Source organism: Pangasianodon hypophthalmus, chromosome 3, assembly GCF_027358585.1.
Source record: "Pangasianodon hypophthalmus isolate fPanHyp1 chromosome 3, fPanHyp1.pri, whole genome shotgun sequence".
NCBI classification, from domain to species: domain Eukaryota; kingdom Metazoa; phylum Chordata; class Actinopteri; order Siluriformes; family Pangasiidae; genus Pangasianodon; species Pangasianodon hypophthalmus.
The window spans coordinates 23,052,263-23,079,675 of NC_069712.1; the positions used below are offsets into that span (position 1 = coordinate 23,052,263).

General features: G+C 39.3%; 2 protein-coding genes across 10 annotated transcripts in view; one reads left to right on the forward strand and one right to left on the reverse strand.

Annotated features, from left to right (window-relative positions):
- Positions 1–27,413, reverse strand: part of tjap1 (tight junction associated protein 1 (peripheral)) — a 91,762-nt gene that overhangs the window by 62,670 nt on the left and 1,679 nt on the right. Inside the window, exon 1 of one of the 2 annotated variants that reach the window (XM_053232777.1) lies at positions 9,468–9,601. The exons of the other annotated variant lie outside the window; for it this stretch is intronic. The gene's annotated coding sequence lies outside the window, so the exon portion shown is untranslated. Of the gene's footprint in view, positions 1–9,467; positions 9,602–27,413 lie in introns of those variants that run through there. 2 annotated transcript variants of the gene reach the window in all.
- On the forward strand, positions 1,789–27,295 carry dlk2 (delta-like 2 homolog (Drosophila)). Of its 8 annotated transcripts, none has more exons than XM_053232784.1 (7): positions 5,025–5,499; positions 13,865–13,901; positions 16,295–16,383; positions 19,758–19,836; positions 23,711–23,841; positions 23,988–24,132; positions 24,823–27,295. In XM_053232784.1, the coding sequence occupies exons 3-7, from the start codon at positions 16,308–16,310 to the stop codon at positions 25,652–25,654; spliced, it is 1,263 nt and encodes a 420-aa protein (XP_053088759.1). In that variant the 5' UTR covers positions 5,025–5,499; positions 13,865–13,901; positions 16,295–16,307; the 3' UTR covers positions 25,655–27,295. The 8 variants fall into 8 exon arrangements, with proteins under 8 accessions (XP_026793187.1, XP_053088759.1, XP_053088756.1 ...); XM_053232780.1 differs by lacking the exon at positions 5,025–5,499 and adding an exon at positions 9,668–10,584; XM_026937386.3 differs by lacking the exons at positions 5,025–5,499; positions 13,865–13,901 and adding an exon at positions 1,789–2,981.

The window sequence follows — 27,413 nt, forward strand, 5'->3', positions numbered from 1 at the left end:
CAGTTGGAGCAGGTTCTGGACTGTTGAAAAACCTATCTAAGGCACAGTAGGAGAAACCTGCTGCTCTTTCACTGATGCAAAGAAGCGTATGGAAGGGCATCTGTCTTACTAATATGAATCATGGAGATGAAGCAGCCAGACTTTCTGCCTGAGGACAATGATATGCTGCCATATGATCCTCATAATAGCACATTGCACTTCATCTATTGCATTTATTGCATTTCACTAGTAGTGTATGACTTTCAAGGACAGACATGTCTCAAATAACTAAAATAATCTACTTTGTTTCTTCTTGCAAAACTTTAATGTGCTATTTAAAAAATGACAAAATGACTGTTCTGAAAGATCTGAAAGACAATTGAAAATCGGCACATTTCTTAGAAGTTATTATCTAATGCTGGTTAAAGAATTTACTTCAGGTGATGGTTTCTGATGAAAATGTGGCTGTATTAAAAATGTTTAGTATTTCTCTATTTTGAATCCACTGACAATACCAAGTGAAGCCACAAGGGGAGGATAACTACCAGTTTTTATGGCATGAACTGTGTGAGTCCTAATACAGCTAGTCTCTTAACCTTCTGTGTAATTAGCTGATGGGTTAATTTAGTAATTCACCACTTAAATATATACCTTATATATATATTATATACATACACTGCTCATTTATGCAGATATCCAATCAGCCAATCATGTGGCAGCAACACAATGCATAAAATCATGCAGATACAGGTTAAATGCTTCACTTAATGTTCACATCAAACATCAGAATGGGGGAAAAAATGTGATCTCTGTGACCTTAACCATGGCACGGTTGTTGGTACCAGATGGGCTGGCCTGAGTATTTCAGAAACTGCTGATCTCCTGGGATTTTCACACACAACAGTCTCTAGAGATGGTGCAAAAAAACAAAACACATCCTACATGTGGAGGGTCTGCAGGCTGAAACACCTTGTTGATGAGAGAGATCAGAAGTGAATGACCAGACTGGTCTGAGCTGACAAGAAGTCTATAGCAACTCAAATAAGCACAGTTTACAAACGTGGTGAGCAGAAAAGCATCTCAGAATGCACAACACATCAAACCTTGAGGTGGATGGGCTACAACAGCAGAAGACCACATCAGGTTCCACTTCTGTCAGCTATGAACAAGATTCTGAGGCTATCATGGGCACAGACTCATCCAAACTGGACAGCTGAAGACTGGAGAAAGACTAGGTGATTCCCCCCCCTAATCTTCAACTGTATAGTTTCAATGAGCCTGTGTCCATTATAGGCTCAGATCCCTGTTCTGCTGTTATAGCCCATCCACCTCAAGGTTCGATGTTTTGTGCATGCTGAGATGTTTTTCTGCTCACCACAATTGTAAAGAGTGATTATATGAGTTACTATATCCTTCCTGGCAGCTCGAAACAATCTGGCCATTTTCCTCTGACCTCTCTTATCAACAAGGCGTTTACACCCACAGAACTGTCACTCACTCAATGTTTTTTGTTTTTCACACCGTTCTGTGTAAACTCCTGAGACTGTTGTGTGTGAAAATCCCAGGAGACCAGCAGTTTATGAAACACTCAAACCAGCCCTTCTGGTACCAACAACCGTGCCATGGTTAAGGTCACAGAGATCACATTTTTTCCCCCATTCTGATGTTTGATGTGAACATTAAGTGAAGCTCTTAACCTCTATCTGCATGATTTTATGCATTATGTTGCTGCCACATGATTGGCTGATTAGATAACGGCATGAATGTGAAGGTGTACAGGTACATGTATATGTACTGTATATGTGTAGATGACAATCCACTAACACATTCATGCCTTTTTCCCTTATACTAATAGAAAGGCTCTGATTATAAAGCTGGTGTATGCAAAGCAGCATGGCCTGTTTACTAAAAGATTTTTTTTATTTCAGTCCTATGCAAGAACCAATTATAATGCATGTGTCTCTCACTAAGCCAAGACTGATTTAAATGCATTGCCAATTGCCTGAGACACTCAAAATATCATCATGACGAAGGTTAACACACAATAAATAGACCTTAATTGAAAAGGGCTCAGCATAATAAAGCTTACTGACAATTGACCAGAGAATCTCTTACTGCATTTACTTTTTTCCTTGTTTGTTCTCTCCTCTATTATCACTTATTAGTAGTTATGTAGTTTTATATTATGCTACAATTAAATAGTCCTTTTTTGTTTTCTGAAAACCATAATTAACCAAGTTATCTAATTGCTATAAAAATGAATTGAATTTTTTGCTTAGGAGTGTTACGATATGCAGTATTATTTAAATCCATACCTTGGTCAGTCTGATAACAGATCTGAATGTTCTTCTGATATGATTAAGCATAATTACTCACAGTCTGGAGTATAGAATACATAGTTAATCATCAGAAAACTCTGGTCATTTAGCACATCAACAGTTCTATCTACATCTTAAGTGTGTCTTTATTAGCTTATTGTCCTTGGTGCAAATCAGAACCTATTGTGTTGGTTCCAAAATTAATGCTACTCTTAAAATTACTTCAGCAGCCCTTAATCATGCCAGCAGGGATCACTGAATAGGTAGCTATTCATTAGCACTCATTATACAACACTTATCAGAACCCCTCAGCAATCAGCAGGTTGCTCTGAGTTGGTCCTCATTTGGGCTAATGACAGCACTGCAGCTGTGCAAGCAATGGTCCTAAACAATAATGAGAGACAGGTCAATCAGCTCCTCACCCACCTACCACCTAGTTTTAAAGCACGATTCTGGCTAAGATTAGGAGAAAGACAATAACTACACTCCCTCCAACCTAGATCCACTTTACTCACAACAATACAGTAGGACCATTATTCAAGCAATGGAAGCTATGGCAGGCATGCCCAACAACTCCTGACTCCATCAGCTGCTGGTCTTATTCTGACCTCCATATCTCCACTCCTGTACCCGCTCTTATTTTAACCCTTCTGTCTTTCTATCCACCTCTAGGGGAAAACTGAGGTAAGTCCAAAAACGCTTGAGAGATATACAACTGATGTTTCAGCATATAGTTCTTGGCAGATGACAGCATCGACAGAAATGTAGTTCTGGTAGTTCAGACTTCAAAGACTGCACACGTCAAACTTGAAATAGTGCTACATTTCACCACCTCTCTCACTCAGGCCCTGTGCTTGCTTCTGATCAACCGCAGGCACACAAGGGTCAGCCCGTAAGTAGAGCTTACTAGGGAAATACACATGCCTGCCTGGTGATGACACTAGTGATGGCTGCTGCTGGTATATTTTCATGTTACCACTGGTCAACACCTATGACTTAAAATTATTGACACTTACACCAAACAAACAGCTTCAGTGTTTACTTGTGCATTAAATTGACATCAAAAATATGTAAATATATATATATATATATATACACACACAACACACACTGATCAGCCATAACATTAAAACCATCTGTCTAATATTGTGTAGGTCCCCCTTGTGCCACTAAACAGCTTTGACTCATTGAGGCATGGACTCCATGAGACCTCTGAAGGCGTGTTGTGGTATCTGTCACCAAGACGTTAACAGCAGATAGTCCTCTAAGTTGCGAGGTGGGGCCTCCATGGATTGGACTTGTTTCTCCAGCACATCGGGGGATATAGTAGGCAGCAAGTGAACAGTCAGTTCTTGAAGTTAATGTGTTGGAAACATGGAAAAATGGGCAAGCGTAAGGATCTGAATGACTTTGACAAGGGCCAAATTGTGATGGCTAGACGACTGGGTCAGAGCATCTCCAAAACAGCAGGTCTTGTGGGGTGTTCCTGGTATGCAGTGGTTAGTACCTACAAAAAGTGGTCCAAGGAAGGACAACCAGTTCAGTGGTCATGGGCGCAAAGGCTAGCCTGGCTGGGCTGATTCCACAGAAGAGCTACTGTAGCACAAATTGCTGAAAAACTTAATGCTGGCTATGATAGAAAGGTGTCAGAACACACAGTCCATTGCAGCTTGCTGTGTATAGGTCTTAGCAGGTGAACAGTGAAAATGGGCAAGCATTATATATATATATATATGTGTGTGTGTGTATGTATGTATGTATATATATATATATATATATATATATATACAGAGTTCCCTAAGTTTAACTATTTCCAGATCTGTCCATATATATATATATATATCCATGGACAACATACATACTCCCCACCTCCCCACCACTCTTTCTTACATTAAAGCTCTTCAGAAGCAAGAAAGTATTTCTGACTACATTTGCCATCGACACATTTTGTTGTCACAGTATTTCAGGGACCTCTGTCTTCACATGCTGAATCCCCTTTCCTCTGTCCCTTGGATCAAACCTGTCCCATCTGCATGATTAATATGTTGTGTCTTAAGAGGTATGTTCACCCCCCTCTTCAGTAACCATGGATCAAGTGTCCAGTTATTAAAGGCCCTCATCGTCTGATGGTGACACTAGGTTCTTGGGCGTCAAGGAGAAATTAGAAGACTCATATGGACAGGACACTTCTCAGCTGAGTTCACCTCAAAATATTTATATTTTTCCAAAACAGCTTCAGGGTATTTTTACAGGGAGACATCAGAGGTTGGCCATTCAAACTGGCTGTCAAATACACTTCTGTGAAAGATGACCTTAGTCTGCAGTAAGATGTAACAGTAATGGCTATTAAGTGGTACTGGGTTCAGTACTTCATCATTATGTATGATACATGTTTCCTACAGTTTTACAGTGAAGAATGTATACAGATGGAAAGAAGACACATTATCAATACCAATGCTGTATGACGGTTTCACTTTCAGCCTTTAAATCAGTCCTAAGCCTGCTAGACATAGATAACTAACAAAGAAACTCTATCTCACAGTATCTCACTGTTAGATTATTTTACACATAGTATATAGAATATATATAAATAAAATTATAAAATGACTGAGATATACACATAGAGAGTTTTGCAAAAATGAAAAAAAAAAAACACCTTAAAAAAAAAACACAAGAAATATGTTTCCCCCAAAAGTGTCTACCCTCCCAAAGGACGTCCTGATATTCTTTACTAACTCACCTCACCTCTCACCTCCATTCCTTTTGGGTAATGAAGGTTATTACTCATTCAACAGTGTATGAAAATAGAGACTTAATGCTTCTCACCCGTTACCTTCACCTATATTACAGTGAATTTGAACCTGAGCCAACACCAGAACCACTCAATACTGTTAACTTCCTTAGTATTTCATCACATTTACTATATTAGTTATGTTCTTATACTTGAGTAAATATTCATTTGGCCTTTATGGTCTTCACACAATCTCACATCTGCATTATAGGTTAATGTCGGTGTGACGACGAGGATCACTCAACAGACAGGTGGTTTAGAGAGTACAGTTGCACTTAAGAGCAGTGTGAATATGCTCACATGGTACATTAAGCAACACATTGCCACAGGGAGAGAGTTTTACAGTGAACTGGAAGAAGTAAAGCTTTTGGAACTATTGGTTTAGCCATTTTGGGTTCTGCCACAGGTAAGGTAAGCACTATAGGCCTATAAACTTTACTATGCAAACAACCTTTCATGCAAGAGTATGCAAGAAAGTTGTGTATGTTGTGTACTTGGGGGACAGACTTGTGTGGTTCGTTTGTTTTTAAGCTTGAATTTATACTGAAATGAGAGGATAGAGAACCCAATGAACCCAGTGTTTTATTTAGAGAGAGGTGGTGTTGAGCCTGAATCAGCAGGAGGAAAATCAGCCATTATACAGCAAGACTGAACCTCACACTTTACTGAAGTCAGCCTGTTCAATACATTTCCACATACGAAGGTGTTGCTCTTGGGAATATTTCTATCCTGTTCAAGAGCACCTAGTATCCACGATTTGAAATTTATGTTGCAAAGGAGAAAAAAAGAGAGAAGAGAGCTTTGATCAGACAGATGAAAGTGTACATGCAATCTGAATATAAGACGATAGATCATGATTTCAGCTTTCCTTTCCTGATATTGACATCTAGATGTGTTAAACAACTTAGAACATGGTGCCTTTGGTGGCAGACCAGCCAATTTTTGGGTGTGCAAAAGTATCGGAACTGATAGTCTTAAAAGTAAATTTAAATTTAAGTAAATAACAATTAATATTGGTTGCATATCCCTTGCTTGCAATAACTGCATCAAGTCAGTGACCCACTGACATCACCAAACTGTTGCATCCTTTTTTTGTGATGCTTTTCCAGGCTTGCACTGCACCTTCTTAAGGTTGTTGTTTGTTTTAGCAGGTTTCTCCTTTCAGTCTCCTCTTCAGGAGGTGAAATGCTTGCTAAAACCTTCCACGCTTTTCCCCAGATGAAGTCCATTGTTGTGTTGGCAGTGTGTTTTGGGTCATTGTCTTGCTGTATGATAATGTTCCTCCCAATTAGATTGGATCCATTTCTCTGTAAATTGGTAGACAGAACACCTCCAACACCTCCACTGTGCCTGACCGAACAGCTTGTATGTTTTGCATCATAAGTCAATCCTTTCTTGCTCCACACTTTGTCCCTTCCTTCATTTTGGTAGAAGTTAATTTTGGTCCCAGAACTTTTGTGGCTCATCTCTGTATTTCTTCGTGAATTCTAATGTGACTTTCTGATTCTTACTGCTGATGAGTGGTTTGTATCTTGTGGTATGGCCTCTATATCTCTGCTCTTGACATCTTCTGGAATGGTGGATTGTGATACCTTCACCCCTGCCCTGTGGAGGCTGTTGGTGATGCCACTGACTGTTGTTTTGGGACATTTCTGGGACCTTTTTCAGGACATTCCAAATTGTTGTACTGGCTATGCCCAATGGCTGTGCAATGGATGTTCCCTCTCTTCTCAGCTTCAAAATGGCTTGCTTTTCTCCAATAGACTGCTCTCTGGTCTTCATGTTGGTTTATTCTTTTTAACAACAGATGCAGTCTTCACAGGCGAAACTCAGGGCTCAAACCAAGAGTAGACATTCAGAGCTATTAATATTAATCAAACTAACAGGGTACACCTGGGCAGCAAGAAACACCTGTCAGTCACATATTCCATCACTGGAAAAATGGGTGATTTCAAACAGAATGTGCCATGTTCTAAGTTGTTTAATACATCTACATGTAAATATCAGGAAAAGGTCACATTTATATTCATCGTTTAACTCTTCAGTGTATAGCAACAACAAAAAAATTGGCCTTGCTGTTCCATCCAAAACTTACATACGGGACTGGGTGTTTGTATGTGTGTGTATATATATATATATATATATATATATATATATATATATATATATATATATATATATATATTATATTATATACACAGTAGAATCTAGAAGTATTTATTATTTGGACAGTGACACAATTTTCATAATTTTGTTTCTGTACACCACCACAATAGATTTGAAATGAACTTTGTAATGTCCAAAAGGATTTGCATCCAAGTATTAAAAATAATCCTTATATTTATAATTGTTATTTTGTCCCATTACTTTTGAGCCTGTGAAAATGGAGGGACTATGTAAAAAATGTCTTGTATTCCTGTAATGCAATATTTTTGTAAAACCCCTTGAATTAAAGTCTACACTTCCATTACATCTTGATTGCTTCATTTCCATTTCAAATCTATTGTGGTGGTGTACAGAGGCAAAATTACAAAAATTGTCACTGTCCAAATACTGATATATAATATGCAATTATATATGTGGCAGCATCACAATGCACAAAATTGAACGTGGACTGTTCATGTGCGTGTGTATCTTCCTGTCTACTTTCATATTTGATTATGAGTGAAGACGGCCATGAAAGTGCCTCTTACACACTCTTCAGTATCACATTCTGTTAAGTATTACACACACAGTTAAGGAGTGAAAAGACAACCAGGCAGCAAGGAAAGTGTGTGGTTATGGTTGATTAGCATATGACTATTTACTATGATGGACTTTCCTCTATGTTTCAAAAAAATGACTTCATTTAAAATCTATCATTAAAATCTACAAACAAGCATTTGACATTAGATACTGACCACAATTAAGCAATCAACTTCATGTGGCAAGTGTAGACAATTACTTGGCTCCAGACTAGCACAGCTGAGTCTATAGTGCTACCTCATACCACATTATAATAGATAACATACTTTCCTAGCAAAGGATGTTAGCTCAACTGTTGCATGCTGCACACTGAACCATGCCACTGTTTGTGTTCTGAGAAGACCTGCTTGGTATGAGGGATTCCAGCGAGCCATGCTCATCAATCAAAAGTATTGTGCTGGTTCCAAAGAGTAAAGGCTCAGGTTACAATGCTGACAATTCCACCTGTCCTGCAGTCTTAAAATGAGATATCCATTCTGAAAAATAGCTAGAATGCAAAACAATCTGACATCTGACACTTTTATTATTGAGATCTTTGTGTCATTTTTCATAATTTAAGGTGTTAATAACAGTTGGATGGTGCAGTAAAAATCTTGCTGATGGTTTTTCAAAGCTCCTTCAAAGCATATTCATACACAATAATACTGCTAGTAAACAAATTCTCTAATATTCTGGCTTCATACTTATATGCTGTTTGAATTCAGGTGAAATTGTGTGAGAAAGGAAGAGGTTTAGAGTCATTGTGCATAAGGAGCTGTAAGCAAAGAGCTAGCAGTTATTCCTTTTATTGCTTCAACTCATGGTTTCAAATGCACAGTGGCTTTCATGCTCTTCCTGACCTGCAGTTGCTTAGGGGTCAAGGCTGCTGTTTGCGTGGAATATTTGTTGTTCCTTGCTCCAACAATTTTCATTCTAGTATAGACAGACAAGCATTTTGTGCCAGGTGGCTAAGGAATCATCTACATGCCACATAACTGGGGGTCACTCAATACTGCAGCCATCAAGGTCTTTGTCCACTGACATATCACTGCCCACACCCTGCATTGTGTGTAGATTACTAGCAGTTAGGGGGGAAGGCATTTCACAGCTGCACCATACATCTAAATGTGCCACCTCTCAGTCTTTCAACTCCCGCTATTTCTAAGCCACCACTGGGCTCAGCCAAATATAGAGTGCAATCCCAACCCACTCCCCCTGTTCTCCACCTCCAACCATGTAACAATGAGCCAGAGGATTCAGTTACATCAACCAGGCCACTTCCCATGGGCCAAAGCTCTATTCGTACACGCACGAGGAAAGCCATAGCGCGTTTAGTATGGTGCAAGGGGAGCAGCTCACTAACAGCACTAAGTGATAGGAATGGAGCATCTGAGCTATGGAATGCTAATTCTTGCTGCAGGCTTGTAGCACACAGGAAGAAAGGTGTTAATGACATGAGTAATATCTTCTTACAAAACAAAGACTGCTGATGTGCAACCAAAAAAGGCTGTCCAAAGGACTTGTTTGTGCTGCCAAAGCATTAACAGTTTATTTGCTTCATTAAGCTTTTTTTGTGTTCTATGAGATCTGCTCCTTCTTTCAAATCTGCCCATTTTCATTTTCTTTTCTCATTTATCTCTGCTGGTGTCAAATACCTGGGTGCTGTGGCACAGCTGGGTGCAAGTTCAGCTGCTCTCTCTCCCTCTTATGTTTCAGTTAACCGAGTTGCAACGTTCCACTCATCCAGAAGAGCTTACCATGGGATTGCATCTCAGCACATAAGACAGATGACAAGTGGATTAAGAGGACCTGGCTCCCTTGGATATTTTTTCTTTGTATCAGTCCTTATGTTAAAATTGCTGCAAAACATAAGGAACAAAAGGAGGTTTACTTTCGGTGCGGCTGCAGCTGCATGGTGATATTGCTTCAAGCAAGTTTGTCAGCAAAACAGTCAATAACTAGGAACCCCGGAATGGATAGAAAGCTGGTTGTCTTGTATTTTTTGCAGGCTATAGTGGAAATACTCATATGACCTAAATTTGCTGGACTCAACAGAACTACTGTTTGCTGTTGCAAGAGATCCACAAAGCTAATAAGTCAGGAAGTCCCTTAAATTGCAGGCATAACACTACTGTATGTATACAGTATAATAATCTCTCTGGCACGACTTTGATTGTATCACATCATACAATCCTTTGTCTATGAACTGTTGAAGCAAGCCCAGTGAGAAGATTATGAAGTTATAGATATAGACAAGTCACACTTTGTGAAAACCAAGTTTAGAACATTTCTTAAGTGCCTTGCCCCTATATATTTCTCTGAACTCTCTGAGCAAAAATAGTGTGAAAGTTGTTGGAGGAATTTGGGCTTAATTTAACACTGTTGCAAACAAGTTATCTGACAAGGTGCTTGGCAACAGAAAACTTGTTGAGGGTGTGAGCAGCCCCTTGGGTCAGAGCCTAAAGCGGCAGATCAAAGCTGGTGCAGGGGGTGTAAAGTAGGGCGGTCGCGTGCGCCTTCTTGGCTCTAAATGTGTGGAGTGGATGGGGGGAGTAGTAGAAAGTCTATAGCACCTTCTTCTGGCTGTCTGCGTCTAAACACACACTAAAAGAAGCCCACAGAGGGAGGCTGCCCAACACGTACACACTCTGAGGAGCTGGACACATTTCAAGTGTGGAGAGGACCACCACAGTGCAGTGAACAGAAGTACTAAACCCTGACATAAAGACTATCCACAGAGATGACAATGGAAGGGTCAGCTCACAATGAAGGGTAGGCTCCAGTATATTAATATTTATCACTGACAACATATACTATAATACTGGGAATCTATTACTTTTGGAAGTGATGTGATGTTTGCAACAGAACTACTTGCCTTTTTTTCTACTCTGACAAAAGTCCAAATGTTGTTATGGATGAGTATTTATCCGTGTGAAAAATTCATCTATGCGGTACATTTTATGTTACTATTTTATGTTACATTCATCCATGTGGGATATTTATACAGATTACCAAAATATCTATGACATATTAAATTACTTCTCTTTGTACCTTCATAAAACCTAGGCTCTGAGTCTCTAGACACATATCTTGTATTATATTCTAACTTGGGGCCTTTTATTATTTATCAGTGACTGGTCATCAGGCTCAGACTTTCTTGGTGGACGCATTGCTATGTTCTTTATGGCTCGGCACAGATCAGTGGCAGTTAAACACCAACACTTTCTAATAAAACTGCAACAGACACCATAATCTATTCTCCCTAGCAGTGAAATACCTACGCAGTCTGTTGCACAAGACGGGGGTATAGGTATGCATGTAATAGTGACAGAGAGAGATGGAGATGAAGAGAGAGACAAATTGAAAAATGCCCTTTTTCAATTATATTGCTCATTTCTTGAATTTTCAACAACACTTTTTTTCTAGTATTATTTCAGTTTCGGTGGAAGAGTGTTAACAGCTAATGCTGGCAAACAGAATTCAAATATTACCATGAATAGAGCTACCAACAAGATATCAGCTGATTGTACATATGACTTTAAGAGTAATGGTGACAGAAATATAGAAAGGCCTGAAGATTGCCTGATTTGTTAACAAATAGGGAATAAAATTTGAGCTTGGTGGATATAAGAATTGAAACTGTCTTATGATTCAGTGTGTGCCATATGCCCCACATTAAAGCAATATGGTGACATATCAGGGAAAGGAAGCTTCAGTGGACAACCTTTCCACACAGAAGCAGCATCATTCCTCTGTTGCTATAGAAACAGAACCCACCGTGGACACACAACACGTGTTCCAGTGAGCTTATCATAACAAGAATACTGTGTTTTATCCATTTCTGTGCTTGAGATGTGAATGTACACCTGATGCAGAATAACAGTATAACAGGGATGAACTGTACATAAGAACCATAAAATAGCATTCCTCTGAAGATTCATGAAGTAATGTTCATTCTGCATATGAATTCTTTTGATATTCACTAAATATCTAAGGTTTGTGGTGAGTAATATTTTCTAGGGAGTTTATTTTAAATACATCTCCAGGCCATTCTGCTTTAATTGGCAAGTGTATGCGCCATTTTCAATTCAAACAAAAAATTTTTAAACGAAAGTACTAAAATTGATCTCTAACCAAACAAAACAAAAAAAGCTCAAATCTATGTTGAGCTGAGTATTTTGTCATGTACTGTAAAAATATACCTGCTAAAATCCTAGTTAACACTGCAGAGTGTTTATTTAGCACAGTGGACTTCAGGGACTGAACTGGCAAAAGAAGCTTTTTGCATGTGAAAGAGCTACATGAGATTTCCCATTGAGATGATGACAGCTGACCTGGTGATAACATTGAAAACTGCACAACAGTGCTGGGAATGCAGATCTGTGAACGGAGCGAATCTGGGAAGAATGCTATGAAATGCACTGCTTGGAAACTAAAGTAGTTGTGAATACAATCATGATGTGCATATGTAGAAAGAGTTCCTTATCTCTGTGTGTAGAAACCAACATACACTGTTCAAGTAAGCGTGAAGGTACCAGACCAGAGACAGAGGCAGACAGATAAGAATCGAACAGTGAGTGTATTTATGACATCGAGCATGAAGAATTTGAAAGGCTATTTAAGATTTCAGCATATTTAAATATTAGCTAATGTAAGAAATCCAAATTTCATGAATTGCAATCATAACATTTTAGCTTTAAAAACATACACTGAAAATAGCAGAAAATAGAGAACAGCAGACTGAATATCCTAATTGCTTAATTTTTAGTACACACATGATCATCAGGCTGCTGGAAGTAAGTGAGACAAATGTGGGTGAGTTGAAGATTTTTGAATATGCTATGCTATTATCCCAATATAAACATCGCCTGAGTAATCAAATGAGCACAGAGTGCTCTTCTATTCATGGGGACTTTAATGGCTTTAATTCCCACAAAGCAAAACACTACTCAGGAGCACATGTAACTATATGAATGGAATCAAGTGAATAAAAACCATGACATCACAGCACCTGATGGCATGGCGATATTATCGTCCATTTTGGAACAGATGCATGGACTGACAGGTGTTTAATGAGGCAATACAATACAGGGCATTCAAAGAAGAACTGTGACAACCTTTGAGAGTAAAATTAATTCTAAAATAATAAATTATTTTAGAAATGTTAGACATCTTCATGGACCCACCAGTTATACATTTGTGTTGCACATTTTTATTGCATTCAAAAATACTTCAAGTAAAAATTCAGCATTTAGTCAAGGAGTACTTTTCAAGATACTATTTAATGTCTGTTTTCTCATTCCTCATGTACACATATGTACACACAATGTGAGGTTGTTTGAGTCTTTCATCAGCTGGTGGCGTGAACATGACAGTGGAGTGAACATGTACATGCCTGTTTTAAAACATTAGATGGCTGGATATTGCTGAGATAATCCACTGAAAAGTGATCCTCTCCTCACTGTTGCAGGCAGCTAAATGTATGTTCACATTAGCCTTCAAATATTATGAGTTTAGCCTGTCACTACAGCAACCCCAAAAGACTCTCAATACTACAATATTCTTAAACATTCCTACTAGACCATGAACAGTTAACAGAGCACGCCTACATACCCTGTTCACACAGCAATATTTATTTAGCTTAATAAAACGTCTGCCAAATTCCACAAAACTGTTACATTACACAGTCAGTAGTGAAAAAGTGTGGCTGGGGGGGGTGTGTATGCTGTGCATGTGTGTATGCTGTGCATGTGTGTATGCTGTGGTAAAAGAGTGGTGGAGAAGCTGAATCTGTCTCTTTAAGAACTGGTCCTTGGGCAGGTTGTGGTGTTGAGTAGGGAGGTGGATCCCTGTCTGTCTTTATTCTGCCTGATTTTCCCAACAAGCATTCTTATCAACAAACCCTGCCTCACTACCAGCTTGCTCCTCTGCCAATATGTGTGAATGAACTTGATTGAGTTGGGTTGGGTTTACTCTCAGAGTTCTTCACTGTGTGTTTGTTTGTTTGTGTGTGTGTGTGTGTGTGTGCGCATCACTTTATCATCACCTGAAGACTCCTGCACTTTTCTGAACCAACCTTCTCAAGCCAGGTGTGTAACATCTACAGTATCAGTGAGTGTATTTATTGAGCTTTCTACTCATGTACATTCCTCTATGTAATTTACAAGTACTGTGTAGAGATAACCTAGAAACAGGAGCATTGGGAGACATGGACATGCGCTGTGCTCTCACAGCATCTTGCCTCTATTTTCAGTGATATTGTAGATTTTGCATATATTGCATATAAGCTGGCTGCTATTTCAGATAAGTAAATAGGTCACATGCTTTTTCGGAGCATACTTCTTGTTCTTGATATTCATTCTTCATGAAAAATCCATGCTTGCAATAAACAATTAGTGCTAACCTGTAAAAAGTGATTTTATTACGCCAAACATGGGAAACGTATCTGTGACAGTGAAATATTTTTGTTTTCTCTGAATCATTTATAGGCCTAAAATGGAGTCATCAATAAGTAATTGTACAATGATACAATTAACAGATTCAATACAACCATGCAACAACAACAACAATAAAACCCAGAAAATATTGTATTATATCAGTCATTCCTTTAACTTTCAAAAGAATGCAGAGATGGAGGTTGTCTGCCTGATTTCTAGAGTTGCCAAAGTAATTAAAACACCTTTCCAAGAATATCGCACCAGCAGAATCTGGCTACTGACATTAACCTTGAGAGTGTGATATTAGGGGTGCACTGCTGCATCAGAGCTAATTTCAAGGCAAGCCTGAAGATGATAATTAAACAAGTGTTAGAGATATTTAGTAATGTAGTATTACTAACAGAATAGTCTTCTGATTAAATTGTTAAAATTGAATTCATGAAAGACAATATGTGGGAAATGCAAATCTGAGAGAGAAACCAGTGCTAAACTTTCCTCCACCTGCTAATGGTTGTTAGATGATCTCAGCTGGATGATGAATATACTACCAGAATGCACAGAGGTGAAATCCCCATATGGGCTTTAAGAACAAAAAAAATGTGAAAAACAGCCAAAAGAGATGCTCTCACTTCATTTTCAACATGCTGTTAACTAACACAGACTGATTACACACAGCTAAAAATACCACCCAGTATAATCAATGGCTGAGTGGTTGAGCTGTGAGAATGACATGAATAGATAAATATAGCTTGTTTATTTTCACTATGCAGGTGCAAGGATGAAAGATAGGGCAGCAAGTTTAACTGATAATTGACTTGGCATCCCCCAGGATCAAGGACAACAAATTGTGACTGTCTAATGTAACCGAGAAAGCTTCCAGTTAGTCTGCTCACTGTTTTTATGTTTAAAGCATTTGTTTTCTATTAATGGCTTCATTAATGTAATAGATGAACAACCAAAATGGGTTCACTGGCCAAGAGAAGTGTCAATGCAATCCCCAGAATTGATGTATAACAACTGAGAGATAACCGTGAAGGAGAGGAAACCTCAAGCTAAGAGTGTCTTGAAAAAATATAGTCTTTCATTCTCTCTCCAGTTCCAGGAGCTGGAAAGGTCAACTTGCTATTTCCCTGAGTGGTGAGAATAGTAGTATCATCTGGATGAGTACTTAAGGTCTGTGAGGTCATTTTCAGATAAAGAAAATTGAATTTACAATGACATGCTAGCTAATCTTGTGTAATATTGCTCCTAATGACTATAATTTTTTAAACTGCAGCTTGGAAGATAAACAAATAGATGACTGCTTCAACATAAAGGTGCACAATAGTGCAAATCTCTGTACAAGTGACATTTCCTGTGTGTGTAGCTGTGTCAATACGCAAACAAGGAGTGGCATGGTGTTGTTGTAAATGTCCACCATTAAAGATTCACAAAGTTGCCTGAATTATTAAGAGAGTGTCTGTTAACTGTTCTGTGGTCAGGTTTCCCCACTGTTTGATCTTGAGTTGGTTGCTGAGTTTAGTGGAAAAGAGCTCCTAACAAAAGATGCATTTTTAGATTTGTTGTATTACCGGTGCAGATGCAAGCAGCCATTCCATACAGTAACTATTCCAGGACAAAGCACTTTTTTCACAGAACCACTAAAACCTGTGCTAACTCATTTACTGTGCAATGTAGAACATATGAAAAATGTAAATGTATGGTTTTAAATTGCCTAAAGGCAAGTGTCATTTTTACCTGTTGTGATTTAATCCTTCTGGAGTCGTGCAGTCCCTGGTATATTTGCTCAAGCAACACAGAGCAAATTTAACAGGCAGTGACGTATTTGCCACACCATTCAGTTGTGTAGATTTATGTAAGCTTTCAGTGAAATGCGTATATTGAATACAAATAGCAAATTGCATATGATCACTGGGGTTTTTTCCCCCCACAATTTACTGGAAAATCAACCACTATTTGCTAAACTGCTAAGAACAACACTAGGGCCCATTATTTCCTATTGTATTTTCTTAAATTCTAACAAAAATGATCTTGTTCTGTTTCAGCTTGCACTGCATCATGATACAGAGGGTTACTCTGGCTTTACTTCTCTGGGGTGGTTGTGGTTGGCTCATCTCAAACTGTGAAGGCCAAGGTAAATATATCTGTCTGACTATGAAACTGCACCAGCATAAGCTAACCTAATATTGAGATTATACAACATGGCTGGTACTGAATAATTTTAATGAGTTATGTGACAGCTAAAATCCACAAAATCATTGCACTGCTGCATTCATTACCAAGTGAATTCCAAATGAGTAGCTATCTTTTGTCACAAAAAGACTTATATAAGATGCAGGTATGTGCCTACTCCAGCTATTTATTGCTTCAGTAAGCTAATGCCTATGCCACTGACATATGATGTACAGCTTTCATAAAGAGTATAACATAAAACAGTATCTGAGGTCCAGAAGGTGGAGGGGGTTGAGGATGCAGGCAGTGTAGATTCCCTTGTGGCTGATACATCTTGTTGCTATGATATTATTTTCTGGTTGTTGAAGATTATTATTATGGGTGGTAAAGTGTGTAATGTGTCAGGGAACTACAAGGTAAAGCTATAACATCCCTAGCACACTGCCTCTGAAAAGCTCTAACAGATTTTAGGCTAAACCTTTATCAGCAAATTGGAGCCAGGGGATAAGATGCTAAATCTGTACTGGCTAAATGTTTTTCTAGGGGCAGAAACAGCCGAGTAGATGCTGGGATTGAATGATCCTTAATTTCACAGGGATCTGGTTACAAATCCTTCATCCACTTCAGAGTTCAAATTCTGCCTTCCAGCCAGCCTACAGTCCCTAATCTTAAGCACACGCGCACACACTTCAAGGCGCGTGGAGTGGCAGCAGGCGCACAGCCCTTCAAAGGATTGAAATGAAGGAAACGAAACTCTATGTTTCACTGGCACCAGGGTGCTGGCCACAGCCACAGGGGTGCAGGAGATCTGGGATAGAATTTCATGGCCAGAGTAAATTTAGCTCCCTGTGGTTTGGACATGAAGCCTACTGACTAGATCTGCTGAGTGACATCCCTCCAGAGGCGAGTGGTAGAGACCACATCCCACAGGAGTAAGAGTGAGAAGGATAGGCAGAGAAAGTCTCATCAGCTGTTTTTCAGTTATTATAGGCACCCTCATATCACTGTTCCAACAACCTGATCTCTTTGAAAAATTGGTAATAATTGAATTAATTGTTATGGCTTATGGGAGAATAGATGCTTCAATAAAGGTCAAATATGAATCAATATAGCTTTTGTAATGTAAACAAATTTCAGGCATACAATAAAAAGGGAGGAACTCAACCTTAGTAATCTCCTGGTGCCGAGTGTTTCTTCATTCAGGCCCTGTGTCAACTGGCAGCTTGTTGGTTCTGTTGGCCATAGTGCTGTTGGCGGTTTGAAGCAATTTGTGCCGAGGCCCACTACGGGACTGGGCCAGAATGGTTTTCCTGATTCATGTGGTTTGTTTGGAGCTCATGTGGAATGAAAGGCAGGCACTATAGCCCCCAGGACAAGACCACTGAGGGAAAAAAAGCATTATCTTGGCTACAACTGTAAGTGTTTTACATCTCGCATCTGCAAACCCTGCACATAAAATCTGACTCCCTTCAGTAAATTACACAGTAAAGAAGTACCAAAATCAGATTATTGCTAGGATTTACTGAACCATTTGGTATTCAAAAGGGCATATGTGATACCTCCAAGCAGTCAAAGTATGAAAAAACAGCCACAACATTAAGTCATAAAAAATACTGTTTGACAGTGCAGTCTGTTTAGTTCTTAAATGTTGCTGTAACTCCATTTAGAACTAATCCATGGCTTTCCCAGCTGTCTCTATTTAAGAGATTACTTGTTCTATTGTTGCCCCGGATTGCTCCAAACACTCTCAGATAACTGTTAGTACTTTTCAGCTGTTGCACTGATGGCAAAAAAAAGCCAGGTGTGCATTGTTTAGGGTTCACTATGCTTCCATGAATACAGGTTTTACAGAGAGCCAGTTTAAATGGAAAATGCATCTCATACCAGCCTGAGTGAATTAGTGTCAGTTCACATGCCAGTGGTATGGCATTATATCTCGTACTAATTTTTTAACAGAAATAGGTACAATATCCAGAAATTCGTTAGAAATGACACAATGTTTCCAACAAAAAGCAGAGAAGCAATGGTTCCAATCCCATAATGCTGGAACGAATGTTTTTGCTATCTGCTATAAGCTTGGCTTAAATTAAATCCATATAACAATGTTTGGCGCTAAGAATACTCAATAACACCTGCCCTTACACTACCAGTTAATGTATAACATACATTACAATGACTTCTTTTCAGGATAAATATTACATATACATAACAATCTGAGCACATTGGTTGACTGGGAGAGTGTCAGGAAGCACTCTAGGGGCTGGGACCTAAGCAATAATGAATTCCAGTGGTGTTGAAACAAAGCTCTTACAGGCAGCAACTTGAAAACATTCCTGTCCTAAAAGAGCACATGCTTCTCTCATACTCTTCGCCACAAATACATACCATCTACAAGGCGCGCACACACACCCATACAAACACACACACACATATATACACACAGCATACTCAGTGACATATTAGAATGTGTACTTCGGACGAAATTCTGCAAAACCAACTCACTGAGCATGTTAATCAGTTTTTAGAATTATAATCAAGATAATACATGGAACATAAATGCAAGAAAGAATAAATGGCTAAATTCCCAGACACAGATTTGTAGATGCAATGCAAATATTCCATAACTATACTTGTATGCATTTGGACAGTAGAAACAAGAAGAACTGATTTCCACTTCTCCAATTAAATACAAATTAGAATCTATTAACATTACTAGAATTATGAGCCTCCAACTAGGGAAACCTGCTCAAATGTCATTACATACACTTGTAATTACAGCTGTGAAGTATGTTGGCCTACTATAACTAATTCACACAAAGCAAACATTAAAGCAAAAGGAAACAGAGCTAATTAGTTGTTTATGCCCTCCACGGGACCTTCAAAATATCACTCACTGGCAGCTTGTCAAAACAAATTAACCACCCAGCAGAGCACAGCTGTCTAAGGTTGCAGCCTCATGGTTTGCCAGCTGTTCTATCACTAAAGAGCCACTATGGAAGTGCTACATAAACTGTTGAAAAGGAACACCATGTCTGCTGCTAGTCACACATGCTGCCAGGTCAGAGTTCAACACAGTAGAATTAGTATCCTCCAGCACTGTTATTTTAAGCATATCAGATGAATTTTTCAGTGGATAACCTTATAATAGACCCATATAGAACTGAATAAAAGATGATATTGTGGGCATGGCAGTAACAGACACATAACTCTAACTTTCATCCCTTCTTCTTATAGCTTCAAGTGCAATCTCTACGAAAATCTTACAGTCAGGTCGAAGTTATCTTAGTTAGTGAATACTCTTGACTGAAACTAGTTTGTTGTCTTCTTCTTTGACAGACTTGTTTCCACCAACTACTGTTGCAAACTGCTCCTGTAAACTTGGCCATGGGAAGTGTGCTGAAGATGGCAACTGCAGGTAACATTAGTGGTTATGACCTAAACAATTTTGTACAACAAATCATGTAAAACAAATACCAAAATAGGTTGTGGCATATATGTTTCCTTGTATTTTAACCTCTCTTTCTCTAACATTCATTCTGTTAACTTAGATAATTGCCACATATTAACTTTGCCTATTGACAGGTGTCCTTGAGTCATCAATTCAAATTTACTGTATGTTTTAACAGTCAGTTGCAAACTTGACCATATGACATAAACACTGGCCTTTCTTGTCATGTTTTGGGCTGCATACTACTTAATGTACACTAAACAGCATAATAGTTTATGAAGGTCTACAAATATTAAGGTAGGCAGCTATGTAAACACTACACTGTCTTGGGTAACTCTAGTTCCGTGTGTAACTGTGGTTCTATGGATTCTGAATTACTGCCAGCAGAGTTGTGAAACACATGGGGTGTCCTTTACCAACCATGCATACGCACAGTTTTATGCATATATCATGCATATGCACAATTGTACACACAGAACATGATTTATAGATTTATTCTTGTGTGACGATGTGCATTTATTTAGGTAATTGCAGGTAACCTGATAATGTGGCGCTCCCATCAACTCAGCATAACTGACAAAGTACCTGCTTACTATGGTGCTCATGACAAGGTTCAGTTAGGTGACACAGATGAAATGTAGAGTAAAATCATACAAAAGGCACATCTAAAGATTGATTGGGAAGATGCAGACAATGGTTGATCTTGCCTTGCTTGAAGATTTGGCACACACAGCTTTGCACAGGGAGGTAAGTATGTGGCCAACTTACCATCACACCCAGTGTGGGCCTTCCCCAAGGTGTTGCCTCAACTGGAAGCACACAATTGTCTAGAATGTCTTTGGATGCTGTAGCGTTAAGTTTTCCCTTCACTGGAACTAAGGAGCCCAAACCAGTTCCAACATGACTGTGCCCCTGTGCACGAAGCGAGATCCATAAAGACAGCAGAGAGTCCTGACCTCAACCCCACTGGGATGAATTGGAACGCTGACCTGGCCTTCTCACAGTCATCAGTACACAACTTCACTAATGCTCTTGTGGCTGAATGAGCACAAATCCTCACAGCCACGCTCCAAGATCTATGAGCCAAATAATGACATGAATTCATATTGCTCATACTGCAGTACATTACATTTCCAAATGCAGCATTGGAAGAAACAACAATAATGAGGGATGTTCAGGCCATTGTGGGTTTTCCAAATGTAAATGGGGCAATATATTGCACACAGGTGGCATAAAATCACTATTTTAATGGGAAGCTGTTTACCATCATGTAAAATGTGTGTGGCTGTGAAAGAGTGGGGCAATTTTTGAATATGTAGGATTTATCAACAACCACTGTGTGTATGCACATTGATAAATGGCAATTTACTAGTGCTTACTCGTAGTTTTTGCATGCAGAATATCACCTGGTGTGCATGCATGCCAAGATCTTCCATCAAAGTCACATAGTGATGTATGATGCAGTATTCACAATAAATACAAAAGCATTCCCTAAAACATCTGTCAAGGAATTTAGGGTGCACAGAATCACAGTTACATATGTCACTAGAATTATTTAAGGTAGACTGCTGCTGTTTAGCAGATCCAAAGTCAAACCCCCTAGGATTGAATGGTGATTCAATCCTAGGGGGCAGACCCAGACACACAACTGTCCTGGCTGAGGGTGCAAATTTCATCATTCATTTGGGACACCAAACCCACTCTGGGGAAGCCGTCCAGGCATTCAAACATCTAGTGAAAGCAGCATCAGGAACCAAGATCTTGCTGGCCACAAGTTGTAGTGTTCTGTGTAGACTGTGGTGTAGAGTAGTTGCTGAATGCTATACAGAATAAGAAGAATTTGCAGTAGAGGAGAAAAGGCATATAACATGTGGTAAGGCCAGTCAGGGGCCAGGGCACCCTGTTCCAGTGGGCAGGAAAAGAACACAGTCAACAGTTTGTTGTGGCACTGACAGAGCGGTCCAGCTACTGCTCACCAAACCTCTCCCAGATCTGGGGTACAACCTTTGGGTGTAGACAGCTACTCCCCTGGATGCATGCACTGTCTTGATGTATTCTGACCTTACACTAGGGGGCCCCTAGTTCCCCTGTGGCACCACACTGCCCCAGACAATGACAATGGTGATTATTTTTCTCTGATGGGGCACGGTTCCCACCTGGACTCCTTCTGTTAGGAAGTCAAAGCTTGGGCATGTTTCAGTCTCTGGGTTGGTGATGGTGTGATTACAATTCTTAGTGAAAGTTGCCTCATGCCAGTGAATTGTGTGACCTGCTTTAGTGCTAGGGAGCTCTTCTTTGTGTTCTTTGTGACTCTGAATGCCATAATGTAAGCGAGGAGGTTGCATGAGTTCCAGATTTTTGGTGGCATTGAAAACAGTTAGGGTAAGGCCAAAGGGCAGATCCAGCTAGATAGTAATGCCAACTCCTGGCAGTCAAAATGTAAAGCTATAGAGCGTAGGTTAAAACAAATAGGTTTTGATAATGAATGAACGATATTATTTATCAGGGAAAACATACTGTATAAAATGATGTTCCTGGGCTGCTATGAGTTGGCCAGAACAGGCCTGTAACATTAGTTCACAGTCATTGTGGTATCCACACTGTATCTTTGACAGAGTGATCAAACGAGTAGACCCCACATTTCATAACAATGGAGTGGATCTGTGCAATGGCATATTATGTTCCAATCACTGTAACACACAGAAGTGTTTGTGGATTGCCTTCCAATGACTGGCATTCTAATTCAAAGACCTACCCCTCCTTATGTAGGCACACCTGTCATCAATGGCTGGAGGTATAAGGATACTGCTGTATTTGCACAACTGATTCACCAAAGAGTAGGTCATCCAGGGCACATCCACCCTTCTCGTACACATGGTGCTTGGTCTCACTGTGAACTCAGAAAAAAGCTCCTTAATACCAAAGCAGACCACACAATTCATCTGTGTGAAGTGAGATTCTTTGAGAATGCTAGCCACCCTATTGCCCCAACATGTGTAAGACACATTATTGTGCTTGGTAATTGAATTCAGGCAGGTACCAGTCCCTGTAGCGACCTTGGGCCTGTTGGAATTAAGGAAACATCAGAAATGGGTAGACACCACCACATGTTTGGATAACATTGTGACGGTCAGGTGGTGGTCTTCACCTTGCATGAAAACTCCTCAAATGGGGTCACTGATGGTTTTCTGAGAGCAACTCTCTTACTGGAACGACACAGTGGGGCAGTGGACTCCCTGTCGATACAGTGTATCCAGGAGAGTGGCAGAGCTAGACAATCCGAAGGTCAGGGCACTACTGGCATCACTGTTTACTGTAAGCATATCAGAACCATGTATTAGTCCACATGCGATTGCAAATAGTATATAACAGTATACATTTTCATGTATACTATTTCTTTTTTGGGTACCAGTAGCACAAATAGCATCTGCCATCTTTGTTGCAGGTATATATATATATATATATATATATATATATATATATATATATATATATATATATAAATAAAATATGTTTACATTTTTCTGGACTTGAAAAACACAAATAAAAAAAAATGCTTTAATATCTATGTATACATAGTTCTGCAATTATGGGATGTAAAGTATATGCTAACCTGATGGTAAGGTTTAAAAATCTAGTGTTTTGATACTATTAGAACTCAAATGTTACTTATTTAAACTTGCTGATTTGTTAGCAGCCTATATAACAGTGAGACATGTGGTCTCAATAAACAAGAAGTGATGGCACATTTGAGTGAGTTTGACCTTGAGCATAATGTTGTCTATTAAAAAAATTAATTAAAAAAGAGCTGCTGAGTTTGTTTTGTGAAATTGTTGGGCAGATGTGACCCAGGTTGGGGAGGGCCCTTTTGTGAGGACTGTGTGCGGATGCCTGGCTGTGTCCACGGCTCCTGTCATCAGCCATGGCAGTGCACCTGTTTGGATGGCTGGACAGGCCGATTCTGTGACAAAGGTAACGCTTTCCAGTGGATTGCAAACCCGTGAAACCTATGTGTTTATATTTTGATTACAACTTATTAATTTTATTTATTATTAATTTTATTTACATTTTGATTACAACTTATTAATTAAAATTCATTTATTTCTTTGCATATCCAGATATTCATGTGTGTGAAAGTGAGAAGCCATGTCAAAATGGGGCCACTTGTTTTCTAAATGAGGCGGGAGACTACAACTGTTTGTGTCCTGAAGGCTTCCATGGAAAAAACTGTGAGTTAAAGTCCGGGCCATGCCGTAAAATCAAGTGAGTGTTTTTTTTTTTTTTTTATCAACATTAACAAATTTCTCAAGTTGTTCTACAGCTGAAGGCTGTTCAGTTGATGTTGAAATTGTTATTTTTCCGAGACATTGTATGTTACATATTAAAAACACAAATTACTTAATTATCTTATTATTTAATTGATTACAATAAACTATTAATTGTTTGGTGAATTTTAAACACATAGTTTAAGTCTGTAATTAAAAGCATTTTCTTTGTCCCAGCTTTATTGCTGCATCAGCCCAGAGTTAGCCACACACACTGGCATGAGCTGCGCAGCAGCCTGGTCAATTTGATGCCTCTGGAGAGCAATCATGTAATTCAATGGGCTCATTACTGGCCCTGTAAGAGCTCGCTAATACTACCAGACTGCAGTCATGCTCCTACTGTTCTCCCCAAGTGCACTAAAACTCACACATCAAGTGGTTTCCAGGGAAACCACAGCAGCGCTGAAAGAACGAGGCGTTGTGTAGTGTAGATATTTCACACTGCAAAAATATCCAATTAAAATGGAATGCAGTATTTCTAAATTATTAATCCTGTTTTGATCATAAATCAGACTAGTTATTTACATTATTCATTTTAATTCATTTTCATTTTACAAATTTTTAGACCCAGACTGTGGATACATTTTAAGATTTGTAATTTCTCTTATTCTATTGTGGTGTACCTTAGGTCCCCCTGTAAGAATGGTGGCTTATGTGAGGATCTAGGTGGCTTTGCACCTGAGCTGTCTTGTCGATGCCTAGTCGGCTTCACAGGACCTCGCTGTGAGACCAACATGGATGACTGCCTGATGCGTCCCTGTGCGAATGGTGCCACTTGTGTGGATGGTGTGAACCGCTTTTCGTGCCTGTGCCCTGCTGGCTTCACTGGCCGTTTCTGCACTGTCAACCTGGATGACTGTGCCAGTCAGCCATGCCTCAATGGAGGCCGCTGTATAGACCGCGTCACCAACTTTCACTGCCTGTGTCCTGCTGGATACACAGGTCGAACTTGTGAGGTTCCTTTGGGGGAAAAGGGGCTCCAAACCCAAGCACCACACAGGGACTCCTCTGGCTGGGGAGGAGGAAGGTTCCCAGAAATCTCCAAACTACCCCATATTACTCCAAATAAGCCACATACCTACACCTCAGGAAACTACTCCCATGGGGTTACAACCAGTGGGGATAAGGGCCATCTGTTGAAAATTTCTGTAAAGGAGGTAGTGACTCAGAGTGCAGCAGCAGGACTCTCGGAGGAACATTTTATAATCCTGCTGGTATTAGGAGGCCTGACTCTGGCTGTGGTGGCACTTACAGCTGGCCTGGTGCTACGAGGACACTGGCAGAGTATCTGTGTTTGCACTCATTGTAGAGCACCGACCTCCAAACAACATTCATTCCAGCGATGTCGCATGCAGCAGCGCCACTTAGCTGCCACTCAGCAGGACTGCAAGATAAGCTTCCTACACTCATCTGCTCCACCTGAGCTTGAGAAGAAAAGACTAAACACAGAAGTCATATGAAGATACAGGGAAAAAAACTGCTTGACTGCTCATAATAAAGATGGGTCATGTTTAATGAAAAAGGGTCTCATTTCTGTTTATGACCTTAATGACCCGGTCACATAAGCTGTCATTCAGGAGGAGAAGGAGCCGATTAAAGTGCAGTTAAACTGAAAGAATAAGAAACAATCCACCACAGAAAGAAGAGCACTTGACTAACCATCGTGGAATAAATGATACCATGATGGAGCACACAGCACTGAAGAAGCATTAAGACAAAAATGTGTAGAAAAGACTTTAGGAATGTTTTATTACAACACAGTCTTCAGAAGGACTGCAGCGAAGAAAAGTACTGTACTATTCCTATTTTATACAAAAAGACTTTTTTCCATCCTACAAAAACAAATCTAAGGGTGTTTTCACACTTGGACCGTTTCAGTGCGCCAAGTGGTCTCAGATCGCTCATTCAGCATTTTTTGTACATATGTGAACACAACAAATGATTCCTCTAAAGTGACCCACAAGGGAACTGTACTGAGACCATATTCAGAGTGGTCTAAGTACAGTTTGTTTGTGGTTCATTTTGTGGTCTCAATCCACTTCACATTTTGCTTTTGCATCTGGCTATTCGGTCTAATCTGACTCAATAATCACATTTGCTTCAGGGGGATAATAAAGAAGTATACAGGAGCTATTAGACTTCTCGCAGTCTTCAAATGTAGAAGTTGTCTATATGGAGACAATTGCCTTGTAAATGATAATTGAATATTTGTGTTGTTTTATATATGTGTATAATGTGATTTTTGTACAAATGTTGGAAGAGTTATTATGGCTCCAAGCACACTTTGCTGGAGCTTTCTTGTTCTTGTTTTGTGATGGGGAGCTGTAAGGCCTGGAAAAACTGAATTAGACAGGAAGGTGCATTACCCCCACTATTCAGGCAAGTAAGGGGACCTTGATCAGTCTCATAGTGGCCCTATAGCACAGTGTTTTTTTTTTTTTTTAGTTTATTTGTTTATTTCGTATAATCTGACTGGAAGACAGTTTCACTCTATTGGATTTTAAATTAATTTGCATAATATGCAAAACTTACCAGTGCACCTCTAGACCTCTAGACATTTCCAAATAATGTGACCACCACATGCCAATTAATCCTTCCAGGGTGGAGCTTGGTTAGCATGGATATCGCCAATTATGTGCTGCATTTGTCAACCAGGGTTACTATAATATTCAAATAACTGCTTCTCAGCAATTGCTTGTTGAAGTAAGTTGACAATTTGCATGCTGGATCTTTGTGCTTGTCTCTAAGGTTGTCAGGGATTATGTGATAAATGTAAAAACATGACTGGTGTCAGTCAAAATCAAAATTCAGCTGGCTTTTAACAAGCTTACCATTGACCATGCTACAAGTAATGTCTTCATCAGATTTGGAGTCTGTATCTCTAGAGTCACCAATGGGCTTGAGCTTACATTTCTACTGTTATTTCTGACCCGTTTATTTAATATCATTATCATTATTTAAAAAAAAAAAATCAATCAACATCTGATTAATTTTGTTCAGATGACAAGCAGATTAAGCTGAACAAAAAATATCAAAGGATTTTTGATATTCACTACAAATTTTGGAGCAAAGATGCCAAAAATAAAGGCCATATCTATGCAGTTCCTGTTGTTCTGACATAAACCATGTCACACACTACAGCCTGAGGGTACCCAAATTATTTTGTCATTTGACCACAGTGTGGTCCTAAAAAACATGCATATAACTGAACATAACTTT

Coding starts and splice junctions, on each gene's coding strand:
- dlk2 (XM_026937369.3), top strand. CDS start 13,756: ATGAACTTGATTGAGTTGGGTTGGGTTTACTCTCAGAGTTCTTCACTG. Junction 23,842..23,987: donor AGGCCGATTCTGTGACAAAG/GTAACGCTTTCC, acceptor TTGCATATCCAG/ATATTCATGTGTGTGAAAGT. Junction 24,133..24,822: donor GGGCCATGCCGTAAAATCAA/GTGAGTGTTTTT, acceptor GGTGTACCTTAG/GTCCCCCTGTAAGAATGGTG.